Raw genomic sequence first — 20,257 nt, 5'->3', positions numbered from 1 at the left:
CAAAATTAGGAACAATGCATGAACAAATTGAGAAGTTTGATAAGGAAACTGCAGCTATCAAAAAAAAAAAAAAAAAGAGAAATCTTGGGAGTTGAAAAATACAGTAACTGAACTGAATTCAAACATTTCAAAAGGAGACTCAACCATGCAGAAGAATCAGAGACTTTGCGGATAAACACTGGGGCAAAAAGAAAAAGAAAGCCTACAGAAATTGTGGGATGCAATGAAAAAAAAATTCACATTACGGTAATTCCAGGAGAAGAGAAAGGGACAGAAAGTATATTTAAAACAATCATGGTTGAAAACTTTCTGATCCTGTAGAGAAATGGACATCTAGATCCATAAGGATAATTACTTGGGAATAAACTGAATGTGAACAGGGCTACACTGAGTCATAATTAAAATGTCAAAAGTCAAAGACAAAAAAAGAATTTTAAGAGCAGCACAAGCAAAAATTTATGTACATGGGAACCCTCATAAGAGTATCAGCGAATTTCTCAACAGAAACTTTTCAGACCAGGAGAGAATGGGATGACATATTTAAAATAATGAAAGAATTCTATACCTGGCAAAGCTGTCCTTCAGAAATACAGGAGGGATAAGGGATAAAAACTTTCCTGGGCAAAATAAAAGCTAAGGTAGTTCATTACCACCAGACCTACTTTACAAAAAATGCTAAAGGGAGTTTTTTGAGTAGAAATAAAAGAATACTAGTTAGCTACATAAAAATATTAAAAGGTATAAATCTCATTGGTAATGGTAAATATATAGTCGTAGTTGGATTCTACAATATGGTAACTGTGGTATATAACTCACAACTCTAGTTTAAAGTTTTTAAAAAATATAGTAAAATTAAGCCTAGGAGTCTGCCTGGGAGTCTCAGTCAGTTAGGCCTCCGATTACTGATTTTGGCTCAGATCGTGATCTCAGGGTCATGAGCCCCACATCAGGCTCTGTGTTGAGCATGGAACTTGTTTTAAGATTTTCTCTCCTGCTTTCCCTCTGCCCACACACTGGCACTCCTGGGCATGTATGCATGCACTTTCTCTCTCTTCAAAAATAAATAAATAAAATATATATTGTCTTAATATAGTAAAAATAGAGGTTCCTGGGTGACTCAGTTGGTTGGGCATCTGACTCTTGATTTCAACTTGGGTCATGGTTTCATGGGTAATGGGACTGAGCCCTGCATCAAGCTCTAAGCTCAGTGAAGAGTCTGCTCAGGATTCTCTCCCTTTGCTCTTCCCCCCACTTGTAATCTTACTCTAAAATAAAATTTTAAAATCTTTTAAAAAAATTAGTAAAAATAACCATAACTTAAAAATTTGCTACTAATTATACAATATTTTTAAAATGTGAACTGCAACAACAATGGTAAATGAGGAATGACGCCAATTTAAAGCCATAAGCTGCATCAGTCCCTAACAAGAGAATCAGCTTATTCTTTGAAGCCAGCCATTGACTTTTTCCTCTATGAAAGTCTTAAATGGTATCCTTGAGTAGAGGCTGTTTCATTTACATTGAAAACCTATCATTAGTGTAGCCACTTTCATTAATTACCTTAGCTAGTTCTTCTGGATAACTTGCTACAGCTTATGTGTCAGGATTTACTGCTTCACCTTGCACTGTTATGTTACAGAGATGGTATCTTTCCTTAAACCTCATGAATCCACCTCTCCTAGCTTCAAACTTCTTTTCTGAAGCTTCTTCACCTCATTTAGCCTTCTTCGAACTGAAGAAAGTTAGGACCTACAGGGAATGTAGTAGCTGGCTTAACCTTCTATCAAAACCACTAAAACGTCCACATCAGCAGTATGGCTGTTTTGCTTCCCTATCATTTTTGTGTTCAATGGAGAACAATTTTCATTTCCTTCAAGAACTTTTCCTCTGCATTCACAACTTAGCTATTTGGCATGACGGGTCTACCTTTCAAAACTATCTTCACTTTCAACACGACTTTCTCACTAAGTTTAATCATTTCTAGCCTTTGATTTAAAATGTGAGACATGTGACTGTTCCTTTCACTTGAACACACAGAGGCCACTATAGAGTTATTAATTGGCCTGGACTATGCAAGCCTAAGGAGAGGGAGACAGACAGGGGAATGACCAGTTTGATAGAATAGTCAGAACACACCACAACTTATTAAGTTAGCTATCTTACATGGGCATAGCCTATGGCACCCCAAAACAATTACAACAGTAATATCAAAGATCACTACTCACACATCACCAGAAAAAATACAGTAATAATGAAAAAGTTTGAAATATTTTAATTACCAAAATATAAAAACCTGAAGTAAACAAGTGCTGTTGGAAAAATGGAGGTGACAAACTTGCTTGATGCACGGTTACCATAAACTTCCAATTTATAAAAAGGAAAAAAACACCATATCTGCAAAGTATAATAAAGCAAAAGGCAATAAAATGTGATGTGCCTTTACTTAGACAAAACAGACTTTAAAAACGGTAAAAGGCAACAAAGATGGTTATAATATGATGAAAGTTCAGTGTATCGAAAAGATATTATAATTGTAAATATTTATGCATTCAACATTGGAGCACCTAAATATGTAAAACAAAAACGAACAGAATTAAAAGGAGAAATAATGATACAGTAATAGTTGGAAATTTTATACTGCACTTTCAAAAATGAAGATAGATTATCCAAAAAATCCATAAGCAAACAGTGGACTTAAATATACTATAGATCAAATGGACCTAACAGACATAAACAGAAGAAAAGACTCCTACATCCTAAACAATATATATGTACTTACTAAAACAAAATTACATCTTATATTCCTATGTTGATAATATTTAGAACATTTTTGCTTCCATTCTATCCAACAGCAGAATGCAGATTCTTCTCAAGCACACAAGGACCACTTCCTAAGATAAACCATAGACTAGACAACAAAACAATCAGCAAATTCAAAAAACCTGAAGTCATATCAAGTACTTTCTCTGACTATAATGGCAAGAAACTAGAAATCAGTAACAAGTGAAAAATTAAAAATTCACAAGGAAATTAAACTACACTCCCCTAAGCAACCAATGGATCAAAGAAGAAAATAAAGGGGAACTAAAACATTTTTGAGATAAACAAAAATGGAAACACAACATACCAGAAGCATCGGAAACACAACATACCAGAAGTTGCGGGATGCAGCAAATGCAGCTAACAGGGAAGTTCACAGTAATAAATGCCTACACTAAGAAGCAAAAAAGATCCCCATATAAACTACTTAACTCTATGCCTTAAGGAGCTAGCAAAAGAATAAAGTGAGCCTAAAGTCAGCAGAAGAAAGAAAAAAATAAAGATTAGAGCAGAAATAAATGAAACAGAGAATAGAAAAATTATTAAAAAAAGATTAAACAAAGAGATGGTTTTTGAACAAAAATGACAAATCCTTATCTAGACTAACCAGGGGAATAAAAAAAGAGAAAGGACTCCTATCAACAAAACTAAAAATGAAAAAGGAGAAATTACAACTGGTATCACCTGGTTAATTCCAAAGATTGTAAGAGGCTACTGTTGAACAACAATATGCCAACAAACTGGACAACCTCGGAGAAGCAGAAAAACTCTCGGAAACATACAATTTGCCAAGATTGACTCAGGAAGAAACAAAATCTGAATAGACTAATTACTAATAAGGAAACTGAATCACCAATGAAAAATCTAATGAAGAAAAACCCAGAGCCAGATGGCTTGACTGGTAAATTTCACCAAATATTTAAAGAAGAACCAACATTAATCTTTCTTAAACTCTTCCAAAAAAACTGAAGGGGAGGGAATACTCCCAAACTGCTTTTATAAGGCCAGCATTATCCTGATACCAAAACTAGAAAAAGAGACTACTAGAAAAGAAAACTACAGGCAAATGCCCTAATGAATATAGATGAAAACCTTAATAATATACTAACAAACTGAATACAGTAGCACATTAAAAAGATCATTCACCATGACCAAGGGGGATTTATCCCTGGAATGCAAAGATGGTTCAATAAATGCAAATCAATGTGATGCATCACATTAATAAAATGAAAGAAAGGAATCATATGATCATCTCAGTACACACAGAGAAAAGCATTGGACAAAATTCAACATTCATTCATAATGAAAAATTTTAACAGATTAGGTATAGAAATAACATATCACACTATAACAAAGTCCATAAATCACAAGCCTACAGCTAACATCATACTCAATGCTGAGAGGCTAAAAGCTTTTCCTCTAAGATTAGGAACAAGACAACAATGCCTGCTCTTATCATTCCTGTTCAACATAGTACTAGAAGTCCTATCTAAAACAACCAGGCAAGAAATAGAAATAAAATGTACCAGAAATGGAAAGGAGGAAAGAAAATTGTCTCTTTTCAGATGACCTGATATAATATAAAGAAAAAATCCTAAAGACTCAAGTAAAAAAGTATTAGATCAGGGAATTCAGTCAAGTTGCAGGATACAAAATGAACATACAAAAATCAGTAACATTTCGGGGTGCCTGGGTGGCTCAGTGGGTTAAGCCTCTGCCTTTGGCTCAGGTCATGATCTCAGCGTCCTGGGATCGAGCCCTGCATCAGGCTTTCTGCTCCATGGGGAGCCTGCTTCCTCCTCTCTGCCTGCCTCTCTGCCTACTTGTGATCTCTCTCTCTCTGTCAAATAAATAAATAAAATCTTTTTAAAAAATCAGTAACATTTCTATACAACAGCAACAAATATTCTGAAAAAAAAAAAAAAAAAGAAAGAAATCCCATTTACAATGGCATAAAAAACCCCTTAGAAATAAATTTAAGAAAACGAAAGATTTCTCTACATTGAAAACTACAAGACATTAATGAAAGACATCAAAGACACAAATGGAAGACACAAATAAGTAAAAAGGTATTCCATGTCATGGATTGGAAGAATATTGTTAAAAATATCGATACTACCAAAAGCCATCCATAGATTCAATGAAATCCCTATGTGAAATTCCACTGGCATTTTTTACAGAAGCAGAGAAAACACTCTTAAAATGTATAAAGAACCATGAAAGACCCTGAATAGCCAAAGAAATCCTGTGAAAGAACAAAGCAGGACGTATCACACTTCCTGATGTCATGCTATACTCTAAAGCTATTACAGTCATCAAGACAGTATAATAGGGCAAAAAACACACAAATGACAAATGAAACAGAACTGAGAGCCCAAAATATGATCAATCAATATTTGACAAGAGATCCAAGAATACTAAATAGAGAAAGATAGTCCCTTCAATAAATGGTGCTGGGATAATTGGTTATTCACATGTAAAATAATAAAACTGGCCCCATATCTTTTATCACTTACAAAAATTAACTAAAATCAATTAAAGATTTAAGTATATAAAACTATGAAATTCCCAGAAGAAAACAGGAATAAAGCTCTTGACATGCACCTTGGTAATTAATTTTTGGATACGACTCTTAAAGCACAAGCAAAATAAAAAATAAACAAGTGGGACTACATCAGACTAAAAAGTTTCTGCACAGCAAAATAAATCATCAACAAAGTAAAAAGACAACCTACAGAATGGGAAAAATTATTTGCAAACCATATATCCAGTAAGGGATTAATATTTAAAATATATAAAGAATTCACACAGAACTTAACAGCAAAAAAACAATTAGCCCAATTTTAAAAAGGGTAAGGGGCCTGAATACACATTTTTCCAAAAAAATTCTTAAGGCCAAATGATATATAAAGTGATGCTCAACATCATTAGTCATTAGGGAAATGCAAATTAAAACCACAATGAGATATTATCTCACACTTATCAGAAGGGACATCATCAAAAAGATAAGAGATGTCAAATGCTGGCATAGCTGTGAAGAAAATGGACCCCTTATGCCCTGTTGGTGAGACTGTAAAATGGCACAGCCACTACAGAAAATAGTACGGACGTCCTCAAAAAATTAAAAATAGAACTACCATATGATCCAGTAATTCCATTTCTGAGAATACAGTTAAAGCTCATATAATGTGGGGGTGGGGCACCAAGCCCCCATCCATGTACTTGAAAATCTGTACATAACTTTTAACTCCCCAAAAACTTCACTACTAACAGCCTACTGTTGACTGGAAGCCTTAACAATTACACTGACATTAACACATATATATTAATTATATTCTTCTAATAAAGTAAGCTAGAAAAAAGAAAATGCCAAGAAAATCATAAGAGAAAATACTTTTATAATACTATACTGTATTTACTGAAAAAACGTTTACATAGAAGTGGACCCACACAATTCAAACCCATGTTGTCCAAGGGTCAATGTATATCCAAAGGAAACAAAACACTAACTCCAAAACGTATCTGCACCCCCATGTTCATAGCAATATTATTTATAATAGCCAAGACATGGAAACAACCCAAGGCTCCATCAATGAATGAAATGGAAAAGAAGTTGTAGTATATATATAGAATGGAGTACTGTTCACAGCCAGAAAAGAAAGGATATCTTACCATTTGTGACAACATGGATGGACCTTGAAGACATTATGCTAAAGTGAAATAAGTCAAAGACAAATACTGTATAATCTAACTTGTACGTGGAATCAAACCAAACCATACCAAATCAAACCCAAACTCATAGAAAAGAGATTAGACTGTGGTTACCAGGGGGAGAGGAAGGGGAAGGGCAGGGCTTAGAGGAAGGATTATAGTCACAAGCTTCCAGTTATATGATAAATAATTACTAGGGATATAAAGTACATGATGACTACAGCTAACATTACTATATAATATATAGGAAAGCTGCTAAAAGTTAATCTTGAGTTGACATCAGGAGGAAATTTTTTTTCCTGTCTTATTATATCTATATGAGAAGATGGATGTGAGCTGAACCTACTGTGGTAATCACCTCACAATATATGTAAATCAAACCATCATGCTGTATACCTGAAACTTATATAGTGATGTATGTCAATAATTTTTCAATAAAACTGAAAAAAGTATATAATGTTCAAAACTCATGAAGATTTAACATGGTCAGGATCCAGGATGGAAGCAAAAAGAAGTAAAACTGGGGAAATCAGTTGCAATAAGATTGTAAAATGTCCAATAGGCCAAACCAAGGACTTGGGTTTTTATCCTGTAGGTTAAAAGGAACCAAGGAATAAAGAAAAAAAAAAAATTTATGATATATTTAATCTTCCTTTAAAGGCAGAGGGATTTTTTAAGTCCTCTTAAAACAAAATGAAACAGAGCAAAACTGAATAGGCTGAGCTCAAGTGTAATCAGAAAGAACAGATTTTCTAACAACTATATGTTTAAAACTATGTTAGCTAATTCTACTGCATTGTTTTGGTTGAAAGAGCAAAATTAGTTGTCAAATCTCAAAGACATTCCTCCTCCTAGAGGGCCTCCACGCAACTGTTTGTGTGACTGCAAACAGCTGTGTGACACTGCAGCCTTGTCTTCTGCCCCCTTTTCCCCTTGGCCATCCATCAGTTATAATGTGTGCTGGAGAAACCACCCGCACTCCTATTAGGTCCTCCTGTCCTCTATGCACAACCAGTTCAACTGCATCCCCATTCCAGAACTCCAAGTCCCTGCCTGATCCTACAATCTTACTCTGTCAATGAACACAACTACACAGCTTAATGCCACAATAATTCTTTTTGACAAATGTTTATTGATAGGTGTGTTCTTCTTCCCCTACGTTCAAACTTTCACTATCCTTCTTAAAATCTGCAATCCAGTTTTCACTCATGAAATGACGTAGCCCAAAGAGACACAAAGCTTATTTGTAAGGAATACATCGAGTTCCCTACCCTCTCTTTATTCACATCTGCATCCATCCTACATTTCTCCTAACTTCTCCTAGAAGAAAGTCACTCCACCTACAAAAGGTTAGTATCTTCTCAGTAGATCCCACCCTCTCCTCTCAGTGGGAGCTATCATCAGTTTCTCTATCTTCTACTGCTTCTTCCCTGCAATACCGATTTTCCCTCTGACCTTCAATTCATTTCCAGCTCTCGCCTTCTTTCTACATCCATTTTCACTGAACACTTAGAACAAACGATCTGCCTCCCCTTTCTCACTACTCTTCATTCCAATAATCCCAAAGTTAATGGACACTTTCCAGTCCTGAATTTTATTTGACCTTCTGCGGCATTTAACACAGGTGGTGAATACTACCGAAAACTTCCTCCTCTGCTTTTATCTTTAGTCCTTACTCTCACATCTTCCCCCACCCACACAACCCATATGTCTATATACTGATGTTCCCTTGATATTCTTCTCACTCTTCCCTCTCCCTGGACAAGCTCATCCTCATTTACAGATTATGCTACCACCTATATGACCTGGCCTTTGAAAGCAGTATTTCCATCTAGTCGACAGACAATCTCCATTTTGAGTAATACTCCACAGCCAGCTTAATTTAACACTGGCTCCCTGTTTACCCCTTCCCTACTTCCTTCTACCCAATTCAGAAATAGAATCACAGACCCCCATCAATTCTATTTCCTTAATCTCTTTCATCTCCAGCCCCTCTCTTTCATGTATGCCTTGATTTAAGCTCTGTTTATCTCTCATTAAGATTATCCCAGGGTCGGGGCGCCTGGGTGGCTCAGTGGGTTAAAGCCTCTACCTTCAGCTCAGGTCATGATCTCAGGGTCCTGAGCCCCGCATCGGGCTCTCTGCTCAGCGGGGAGCCTGTTTCCCCTCCTTCTCTCTCTGCCTACTTGTGATCTCTCTCTCTCTCTGTCAAATAAATACATAAAATCTTAAAAAAAAAAAAAGATTATCCCAGGGGCACCTGATGGCTCAGTCAATTAAGAGTTCTAACTCTTTGATTTCAGCTCAGGTCATGATCTCAGGGTTTGGAGATGAGTACTGCCACGCAGGGCAAGAAGCCTGCTTAAGATTCTCTCTCTCCCCCTACCTCTCCCCCCTCTAAAAAATAAATAAAATAAACATTAAAAAAAATAAAGACATTCCAAGAGTTTCCTGTCTGTCTGCTACCGCAATCTCTCTTCCCTCACATCCACCTGTCACAGTTACCAAAATAATCTTTCTAATGAGACCGTACCACTGCTCTCCTAGTAGGCTCTTAATTTGAGCCAACAGCTCCTTACTGCCTACCTCTTAAAGTCCAAAATCCAGATCCTTGTGCATCTTACACCCTTTGTCCCCAGCCTTTTCTACCTCAAATGCCAGCCACACTGAACTCTATACACTCTTTCATGTGTCTGTGTACCTCAAATGCCTGTTCCCAACTACATCCATATGAAAAACCATTCTTCATCACCCAGTTACATTTTTCTTTATGAAATCACTGCTGATGCCTCAACTCAGAGTGGGGAACTCCTGGTCTGCTGCTTTGACACACAAAGCAGGACATGTTTCTGATACATCGGGTATCACGATGTAACTTTCTATCTGTCCTCTTTACAAAAGGAACTGCCAAAGAGCCATATTCAGTAAGTGTTTATTAAATTAATAAACAAATGAACTAATAAGAGTACAGAGGGCCCAAAAAAGTTAAAAATAAAACAAAAGCTATTTCTCTGTTACCTTTAGATGTTAATCATTGGTTGACAAGGGAGAAATTAAGCATAGCTAAAAATGTTATGGACAAATAAACAATGAAAGGATATCTTTTTAATCTTCCCTTAAGTCTGTAGCATTTCTGCACTACAAAATGGTTAACAGTCTACAATGACACTCATCCTATTGACTGTCAACTTGTTAAGTAGCAAAAGTTTGAAGTAGGAATAAATCAGCTGCAATTCAATTAATCTCTGCTAGATTTGGATTTAGATGTTAAGAAACACTTCTTTTATCTCAAGCAATAATTAAAGAAATATTTATTATCAAGCACTAACCATTAGTACTGCAAAGATCTTCCTTAGTCCAGGCCAAAAGGGGAGGTATACATTGAGCAATGAATTCTTTCTTGTCTTCTTTTGACAAAAATGGACAGAGACTTTGAATGGTATGCATATTACCTTCTGTTAGTGGGAAAAAACTGTTCAAAGAAAAGGAAAAATATGAATTATATTTATCCAAAACATGCAGTGGTTTCAGAAAATTCTTTCTCCTTCAGAATATTCAAAAAGACTAATAATGCCACTATATTAAATAAGTGTATGGGGTAAAAAAGGAAACAATGACGAGATTGACAGCTGTTGGTTCTGGATGATGGAATTGTGGATATTTTCTGCTGCTTTTTTCTCCTTTTTACAGGCTTCTAATTTTTTTTTTTTAAGAGATTTTATTTATTTATTTGACAGAGAGAGATGACAAGCAGGCAGAGAGGCAGGCAGAGAGAGAGGAGGAAGCAGGGTCCCTGCTGAGCAGAGAGCCCAATGTGGGGCTCGATCCCAGGACCCTGAGATCATGACCTGAGCCGAAGGCAGTGGCTTAACCCACTGAGCCACCCAGGCGCCCCAGGCTTCTAATTTTTAACATAAGCATATATAACTTCACCCCCATGTATAATTTTTTTAATTATACAATATATGGTGATTATGTTCTCCTTAAAAGTCAAAAGACTCATTTAAACAATACCAGTTGTGTCCTTTCTATGAGTTGATAGTTGATATAAGTGCATATATATACTTGAATTTTATTCATATAATGAGATCACTCTAAATATACTGTTAACTCTAAATACACTTGCCACTTATATCAGTATATATATCTATATCAGAATATAGAGTATCAGAATTTTCTATATCAGAATATATAGTATAAATTACTTTCTATTTTAAAGCTACATAACTAAATTAAGAACAAAAAGAAAAACATCCCATACTATCGTAATTTAACTATTGCCCCTAGTAGTGGACATTGATTTTTTTTCCCAAATTTTGCCCTTACAAATAAAGTTGCAATAAATGTCTGTGAGCAAGGTATTATTCTGCATATGCGCAAACAAAATACTAGGATAGATTCCTAGAAGTAGAAATTACAAGAGCAAAGGATATGTATGTCTTATATTTTGATAATTTCAAACTGCTTTCCTAAAAAGCATAATCAGTTTATACTGTCACCAAAACAAGTGTGACTGCACACTTTAATGGATCTTCTTAATTTCTAGCAAGATGACAGATAAAATGTGCTTCTTTTAATTTGTATTTCTATCATTATTACTATGGCAAATCCTTTCATATTTCACATTTCACAAATGAAATGACCATTGACTATCTGACTATTTAATATATGAATTACCTATTAAAGTCCTTGATAGGTTTTTTAATTTGGATGGTTTTACTGATTAATAGAAGCTATTTGTATATCATGGACATTAAGTTTTTGTTAATTTATAAATGTTTTTTCCCATTTTGTCACTTGTCCTTTAACCTTTGTTTACTCCACTTTTGTCATACAGAAGTTTTCTTTTTCTAAAAAATTTTACTTATGGGTAAAATACACATTAATTTACCAAATTTTTACCAAATTAACTATTTTAAGTGTAAGCTCAGTAGTGTTAAGTCTATTCACAATGCTGTGCAACCAATCTCTGGAAGTCTTTTCAGTTCACAAAATTCATATCTGCTAAATTTTCTACCAAATTTTCACTAAACAAGAACTCCCCACTTCCCCTCTCCTTGGTTCCTAGCAACCACAATTTGATCTGCTGTCTCCATGAATTTGACTACTCTAGATATCTCACATAAAAGGAATCATATAATATTTGTCATTTAGGCCTGGTTTTCTCCACTTAGCATAAATGTCCTCACGGTTTATCCACGTTATAAGATGTGTCAGAATTTCCTTCCTTTTAAAGGCTGAATACTATTCCGTTGTTTGTGTGTACCACATTTTTTGTTTATCCATTCATCTGTGGATGGGTACTTATGTTGCTAGAAGTTTTCATTTTTACAAAAATATCTATCACTTGTTCTACAGATTCTGGGTTTTTGTGCTTTAAGATCTTCTCCATAAGATTATACAGAGTCTCTTATTTTCCCCTGATACTTTTATATAGATCTGTTATTTACATTTAGCTCTCATCTGGACTTCATCTTTGTGTTTAATGTTAAGAGAGAGGCACCTCGCTATTTTTTTCAAACATATCCAGTTTTCCTAACATCATGTATTATTGACTCACACCTCTAATTTGAAAGGCTACCTGCATCAAAAACTAAATTCTCGTATCTGTGTGGATTAGTTTCTGGAGACTGTATCTTGATCCAATGACTTATCTATTCACCAATTTAATATTACTTATTTTATTGGTAGGGCAAGTCCTTTTCACTTTTTCAGAAATTTCCCACCATTTTTTCCCCCCTATCAATTCTTGAGCATTTTTTCTTCAAAGGCAGTTTGTCAAGTTTTTCAAAAAATATTGCTGGAATTTTTATTGAGATTGCACTGCAATTAGAGATTGATATAACCATTTTTATAATTTATCTTCCCACCTTCTTTTGTAATCTTTACTAAAGTTTTATATTGTATTTTTTTTGTAAATTTATTTCTAGGTACAGTTTTGGTGTCATTGTGAATAGACTCTCGTTTTTCCTATGTCATTTTTAATTACTACTGAATAGAATAGTTTTTTATTTTTCTGTCAAGTATAAATCCATCATTAGTAATTAGTTCTAATACTTCTCTAGTTAATTCCCTATCACTTTTATAATCAGAATCAGGTGGCTCAGTGGCCACCTGGGTGGCTCAGTGGGTTAATCCTCTGCCTTCTGCTCAGGTCATGATCCCAGGGTCCTGGGATCAAGCTCGACATCAGGTTCCCTGCTGAGCACGGAGTCTGCTTCTCCCTCTCCCTCTGTGTATGCTCACTCACTCTCTCTCTCTCTCCCCCCACAAATAAACAAATAAAATCTTTTAATTCTCATTTCCTTTCATTTAATTTCATTTCTTAAACCTTGTTTCCTTGATTGATTAGAGATTATTCATTAGTTGGGGTTGCCAAAGTAACCAAATACAACAAACTACAAAGTACAAACATTTTAAGTAAGAATACCCTTCTTTTCTCCTGTAATGCCGTTTTACTTCATCCGATGAAACACTTCGGGAAAGGATCAACTTAGCAATAATGAGAGACCAAAGAGTGCCATTTTCCATGGATCTAAAAAAGAAAAAGGAAAAAATCCATTTTCATAGTGTTTAAGATTTTTAAAGACTGTTTGCCTGATTCCTTTACAGAATTAAGTAAATTATCTCATGAGGGTATCAATTCACATAGGGCTTTTGCCCCAAAACAATGGTCATTACTGAATGAACTGGGAGACTTGGGCTTCCAACACTCCTTTACAACTGGTACTGAGCTCTCATCCCAAAGCCCTTCGAATCCCAACAGAGGAGATTAGGCTTGAGCACCAGAGTCTGCAGCTGGGAAAAGGACATATTCCACAGCACACTGAGGCTGGTTAATGCTGAAGAACCAAGGTATTAATATCATCCGGCGAAAGTTCTAAGTGTCAAGTACTTGGACTGAGATTGCAGAGAAAGATGTGCTCAACCTGGGACCCCTGAAACTATAGAGCACACTCAAAACACTATTGGCTAGGGAAAAACAAAGGGAAGCAGTTCAACACAGTAATTTCAACAGGCTAAATACTAACTACTAAAACCAGTATGATTACTGTAATACCTACTTCCTCAACCAGGTAAGAAGGTTTTGTGGCTATAACTTTTTTAAATATTTTATTTTTTTATTTAAGAGAGACACAGATAGTGAGAGCATGAGCAGGAAGGAGGGGAGAAGCAGACTCGCTGAGCAGGGAGCCTGATACGAAGCTCGATCCCAGGACCCTGGGGTAATGACCTGAGCTGAAGGCAGATGCTTAACCCATTAAGCCACCCAGGTGCTCCCGTGGTTATAATCTTAAGACACATCTGGGGGGGTACCTGGGTGGCTCAGTGGGTTAAAGCCTCTGCGGGCAGCTTGGGTCACGATCCCAGGATCCTGGGATCAAGCCCCGCATCGGACTCTCTGCTCAGCAGGGAGCCTCCTTCCCCTCCTCTCTCTGTCTGCCTCTCTGCCTACTTGTGATCTCTGTCAAATAAATAAATAAAATCTTAAAAAAAAAAAAAAAGACACATCTGTATCAACATGCAAAGTAAAAGCTTAGATTTGAGAATAGCGGAAGGATGGATCACAGATACCAAAACAACTTCTACAAAGTTTCTGTTTCCTTCATTGTCATCTGTCCCATTCTTGAATGTATTTATGGATTTAAGAACACAGGCAAAGTTCAAATATCTCGATGAGTAAATCGAGAACTTGAATCCACAAAGTATTTGTCATTAAGAATTGGGTTTAATGTAGGGCACCTGGGTGTTTTAGTTGGTAAAGTGCCTGCCTTTATTTGGCTCAGGTCATGATCCTGGGACTCCAGGATCTAGCCCAGAGTCAGGCTCTCTGCTCAGCGGGGAGTCTGCTTCTCCCTCTCCCTAATATCCCTCCCCCTGCATGCGCTTTCTCTGTGTCTCAAATATATAAATAAAATCTTTAGGGGCGCCTGGGTGGCTCAGTGGGTTAAAGCCTCTGCCTTTGGCTCGGGTCATGATCCCAGAGTCCAGAAAGCCTGCTTCCTCCTCTCTCTCTCTCTCTCTCTCTCTGCCTGCCTCTCTGCCTACTTGTGATCTTTGTCTGTCAAATAAATAAATAAATAATCTTTTTAAAAAACCTTTTAAAAAAAAAAGAATTGGGTTTAATTTAGATCAATCCTCTGACTGAAGGATTAGCATGAAGTCAGCTTACATTTTACAGAAACAAAGCCAAAAATGAGTAAAATTATCATATAAAAATGGAAGTTGAAAGGAATTCTTACCTGTTAAATAACAGCTGTAAAAGGCCAGAAGTATTACCAAGTCCACATAAGTTATCATATGTAATATTCATCTTTTGAAGCATTTCACAAAATCCAGTTAGAAAAACAGGTGGATTATCTAATTCCTCATACCACTGCAGTGAATAGAGCAGTTCTGCAACTATAGAATGGACAACACATCAAGAGTGTTCTGTGAAGAGGCCTTTGATCATTTTCACTTCTCTGTCCCATTTTCTAATACTGCTATGTCCATCAGTCTATCAACTGATTTTCAAATCTGCTTTGAGATGTTTTATGATAATGAATTCTGAGAATATTCGATACAAAATATGAGTCTCCTCCCAAATCTTACTTGGTCCCTTTTCTGATTAGTTAAGAATGCGACAAGCCTAAGTTACCAGAAACACTGGAAGAATCTTCCTACTATTTTTGCCACAAGTGTTAACAAGATACTTAAAGCAAAAACAACTAAGGAACCCAACACCTGAAATGAGAAGGTCAAGCCAATGTTAAGAAATGGGAAATACCATGATATAGTAAATAGGGTGGGGATCTCCACGACAGACTGACTGGTCTGGATTCAAATGAGCTGTACATATAGTTATCAATTAGAGTGTGAAAATCTGCCACAGGGAGTGCTGTGAGAATTCAATGACCAGTACCTATCACAAAACCTAGCATATCATAGTAGCCCACATAATTAGTCACAACACTCTCTTGTAAAGCCACGTATAGATTTTGCAGTCAGAAGAGTTGAGACCTGATTCAAAATCTAATCCTCTCCCTTACAAGCTAAGTAACTTTAATCAACTCAAGATAAGAAAACAACAAGGTGAGAAAAACAACAGTAATAATATCTGATAGGGTTGATAAGGAGATTAAATACATAATGTGGTCAGTTTGTCATTAGTAACACAGTTAACAAGAACAAGTATTACCAAGATCATCACTCCGATTTCCAGTTCTATTTTGTATAGATTCACTCTGTGGGCAATGGAAACTGTACTCAACTCCTCGCCCTTAACTGCCTGTGGAGAAGCTTTCTTCCCCAGGACATATGTTCTCTTCTACTAGTAACTACGCTATAGCTGAAGGCTTACAAACAAGACAGAGAAATTATGCAAATCCTATGTACCTTTAATAATTTTGTATAGGTCACACTGCTTCCTACAATTCTATACCATTTCCTGAAATGGGGGAATTTTTTGAAGTCCAAAATCCCCTTGGAATTCAACATTTGAACCTCTGTTTGCCAGAAAAAAAAAGAAAAAAATGTATGTGTGTGTGTGGCGTGTGTGTATATAGATACACACATATCCCTATGAACACAAAGATATAGTGGTTCAAGAATTGAAAATTCAGAATCCTTGATGAAATACTAGACTCACTTAACCACTTTCTTTAAGGATATATGCCATAGGATGAACCTGTCTTACCAGCTTCAGTAACTGATATTATACCAAATTCTGCTCTACAGCTAACAAGATTATAGCAAGATTTCAGTATGTTTCCACCCAATCTGCAATTTACCACTCATCACTCAAGTAACCTCAGGTTTTTAATCACTAAAACAGCTAATAGGAATGGAAGATTCTTATCTAAATTGGAGGTTAATCAAAATTCTTTCAAAATTGCAATTATTTCAAAACATTTCTATTATATCTGAATGCTCATATATACTTACTTATTTTCTCAAGCTCATTATTTTCTAGGACTATTTCCTTTTTCAGTGCAACTAATACCATTTTGCTCAATAATGCTGAAGTACACAAATGGCTGGGAAGTTTCTTTGTATCTTGTTCTTTAAAATCTGTTTTGAAACACTCATAATTCAAACTCAATCTTCCTTCTAAAAGAGGTCTATGCAACCACTGTAAAAAGAATACATTAAATTATATACAAAATCATTAGATATTCTAAATTATTTACTACCTATATAATTAAGACAGGGAAGAAAAATGAAATTATTAGAGTACCTTCAAAATGTTATTAGAATTACTTCAAAAGTGAAGTTATTACTAGTTTATTAGCAAAATCACAGAAGTTTACAAGTTTGGGTTTTACTTTAGGAAATTATCAACATGTGTATTTAAGACTCCTTCAATTCACCACAGCAACTGCCACTGTCTTACAAACAAACATCCAATATATGAGCATTCAGAGATATAAAGGCAAGGCAAATACTCATTTCATCTTTTTTTCTCCTCCCCACAAAAGAAGACAGTTTGTTTACTTTTTCTTTCCCCCAGAACAAAATAAAAATGTCAAAGGCTGCACAAAGTCCAAACTTCAGAATAAGACAAGCACAGTTCAATCTTAAACATACCTGCATAGGAAGAGACTGTCTCATCTTTTCCCATTCACTGTTACTTGGCATTACACTTCCAATATATACTCCCAGAAGATTAGTATCCTCACTTTCTAAAAGTGCATTTAGCAAGTCATCAACAGCAGACAAGAGGACCTGAAGACTGAAAATAATGCAAACAATGTAGCTATTATGGTTACGCTATGACTAACTTGAACACCCTGGTACACATTAAATACCCTGTGGCAGGTTAACAACTTACCTGAATGAAAGCCTAGTGAAAAATGAAGCTAAGCAACTCCTCTACCCTAAATTCAACATACACACAGCAAAACTGTGGATTTAATCCATTATTTATGATTTGGAATTGAGTGCTGCTTCTACCTCAGAATGAAGGGGCCTTAACTTATTTCAGATCAAATATTTCTGAAATACAGATACCTTACTGTATGAACAAAACCATGATGTTCAGAAAAATATATGACCTAAACCCTGACAGCCTCTGGAAGCATTCTCTTGGTTTTTCACTTTTACATACGGATTTAGGCATGAGTTGTGAAATAGATTTGCAATTCAACACCTTAAAACAGTGGCTACCAGGCCCCCCAAAATACTGAAGAATAATCACTGTGTGTGGTGGCCATGAGAGGTCATTGCTATAATCCACACCAGCCCACAAGAAACAGGATGGCACCATCAGCACATCACTGAGCATAAATCGGGAGTCCAGCAGATATTCTAAAACAAATCACTCTTCAACTAAGGGAGTTTAAATGAAGGATCATTAAAACAAATTCCTTTTGGAAAAATCTTTTTGTCTGGATCTTCTCTTAAAGTCCTATAGATTTTTTTTTTAAGATTTTATTTATTTATTTGACAGAGAGACACAGCAAGAGAGGGAACACAAGCAAAGGGAGTGTGAGAGGGAGAAGCAGGCTTCCTGCTGAGCAGGGAGCCTGATGCAGGGGCTCGATCCCGGGACCCTGGGATCATGACCTGAGCTGAAGGCAGATGCTCAACCGACTGAGCCATCCAGGTGCCCCAAGTCCCATAGATTTCTTATATCCTAGAGATTTCTTATATAGCAAATTGTTTTTCATATTCATTCATATTAATCATGGGATCTTATTTCAAGACAGTGATCAGGCATTAAAGAGAGAGCAAATGAGCAAATGAGCACAAAAGACATTAATTACCTTTTGATATCCAAAGATGAAGACTGAACTTGGTTCTTCAGCCACAGAGCAGACAAACGTAGGAAGGTACTCTGTTTATACGTATTGCCAGTTTGGTGGATCAATAAATTCACACCAGAGAGCCAAGTATTTTTCAGTTTACAGATAAGAAAGTCTAAAATCAAGATGTCAACAGTAATTTGTAATCCCTGTGAAGCAACTATCATCCATACAAAATGTCTGAAATAACTCAGTGCAGACTCGAGATTTTTAAGATACTGCTAAAAAAGGAAAATATAAAATTTTTCCAAAGCAAAAAAATTATATCATAAATTTGTAATAATACAAGGTAGCTCATGCCATGTAAATAAAAGTTAAGATTTTTAAAGTTAGCTTTCTTCCTCTCTGAACTTATTTACAAGAGCACTCTTCTTTTTGGAGATGTGAAAATTTATCACACCTTTTCCAAATAGAGAAGTTAGTATAAAAGGGTGTGGGAGGAGGGGTAACAATAGTAGTATTTTTTAACATTCCTTTCATAAGTAAGTCTCAATTAATATATAAGGCAATATAGTCCTTAAAAAGGCAATTTCAATTTCTTTTTGATATCTACCAACAGTGAAGAAGAGAAAGACATATTAATACCTCCCCCTTAATGAGTGTGGAGTTTGAGACATCAAGAAATTAAGCAACTTGCCAAACCACAGCCACTCAGTAAGGAGGCTAAGATTCTAACTCATCTATCATGGCCCCTTTTTAAACTGTTATCTTTGGTATCAAGAAAGAACTTAGACAATGTCTATATCCATCTTTAACTTGGTTTCTGAAGCTGAAAGTGTTTAAGATTTGTATCCCTTTACTCAAAATGCTTTCAACTTTCAAGTACATTATGATTCAATTAATAAAGCCTGGGCACTTACACTATGAAGGTCAGAGCCGGAGATTCCCAACAAAACATTTGAGCAGTAGGCTATTACCTGGCAAATGTGTTTTTTCTTTGCTCTGAGCACATAACTGAAAGAGAGTTAATAATAAGTCTTCAGATGATGGCATTAGCAAGCATCCTTTTGCTGAGCTGAAATAGTTATAGGCCACATCACAGATAAAAGACACTGACAAGTCATTATTTTCAGCTTCTGACAATTCCTTTCCTTTGGATAAAGTTTCATGAAGTTTAACAATAATTCTCTCCACATATACTTCTTCAATCAAGTAATCTAGAGGGAAAAAAGTTCACACAGACAAAAAACTTTAAAAAATAAATTATAATATTAATATAAAAATATTTAAAAATATTTTAAAAATTTAAAAAATATTAAATCTGTGTATTAAAAAATGTAGTAGACAAAAGAACTTATACCAACAAATTAATCTGATCTCACACACATAAAAGCCCTCATGTAAAAAAAAAATTTTTAATTAAGTAAAAAGAAAAAAAGCAATGCTCTACAAAATTACTCAACAGCTTTGTTATTTAAAACCCTTTAGAATATAAAACTGAAAGTATTACAATGTCTTCCAAGTCATGCTAGAAAGATTAATAAACATTTAGGGTGCTAATAAGATTAAAATATCTGAATGAAGTCTTGTTGTTTTCAATCAATTACAAGCAAACGTGGAACCCCTCCCCAAAAGTGAAAATTTATTCCCTACTAAAAAACAAAAGCCATATATTTGCCTACCATTTTTAACATGTTGGGATAACACCAAGCTTAGAAGAGCCCATCTTTCTGAGAAGTAAGATTCAGAAGATCCTGAGGATTCCAAGTCCTTACTACAAAGGTGATCTGCCAAGGATGTCAGCTTCTCTCCAAGGATTTCTCCTTTTAGCCAAGGAGTTACTAAAGCATGTTTATCTGAACTAGAACATGCCTAAAACCATAAAATCAAAGCAAAGATTAGAAGGAAGATCAAAAAATGTATCTGCCTAAAATATTACTTGAACTATATTACCTCCCTTCATCATCATGGCCCCCCACTCTTTCTCAAGTTCTAAGAAA

General features: G+C 35.6%; 1 protein-coding gene across 2 annotated transcripts in view; it reads right to left on the bottom strand.

The window, feature by feature from the left end:
* The window catches only part of LTN1 (listerin E3 ubiquitin protein ligase 1), a 67,189-nt gene that overhangs the window by 22,597 nt on the left and 24,335 nt on the right, over positions 1-20,257 (bottom strand). For both annotated transcript variants that reach the window (XM_044251060.1, XM_044251061.1), the window contains exons 12-19: positions 19,940-20,129; positions 19,235-19,474; positions 18,279-18,432; positions 17,101-17,245; positions 16,459-16,645; positions 14,775-14,934; positions 12,962-13,066; positions 9,861-10,003 (exon numbers count right to left, since the gene is read on the bottom strand). In XM_044251060.1, the coding sequence (XP_044106995.1) occupies positions 9,861-10,003; positions 12,962-13,066; positions 14,775-14,934; positions 16,459-16,645; positions 17,101-17,245; positions 18,279-18,432; positions 19,235-19,474; positions 19,940-20,129 (1,324 nt within the window). The remainder of the gene's footprint in view (positions 1-9,860; positions 10,004-12,961; positions 13,067-14,774; positions 14,935-16,458; positions 16,646-17,100; positions 17,246-18,278; positions 18,433-19,234; positions 19,475-19,939; positions 20,130-20,257) is intronic.

This window comes from Neovison vison, chromosome 6 (genome assembly GCF_020171115.1).
Source record: "Neovison vison isolate M4711 chromosome 6, ASM_NN_V1, whole genome shotgun sequence".
NCBI classification, from domain to species: domain Eukaryota; kingdom Metazoa; phylum Chordata; class Mammalia; order Carnivora; family Mustelidae; genus Neogale; species Neogale vison.
Note: the sequence above shows the minus strand (reverse complement) of the source record. Positions and strands in the feature narration are given on the sequence as shown.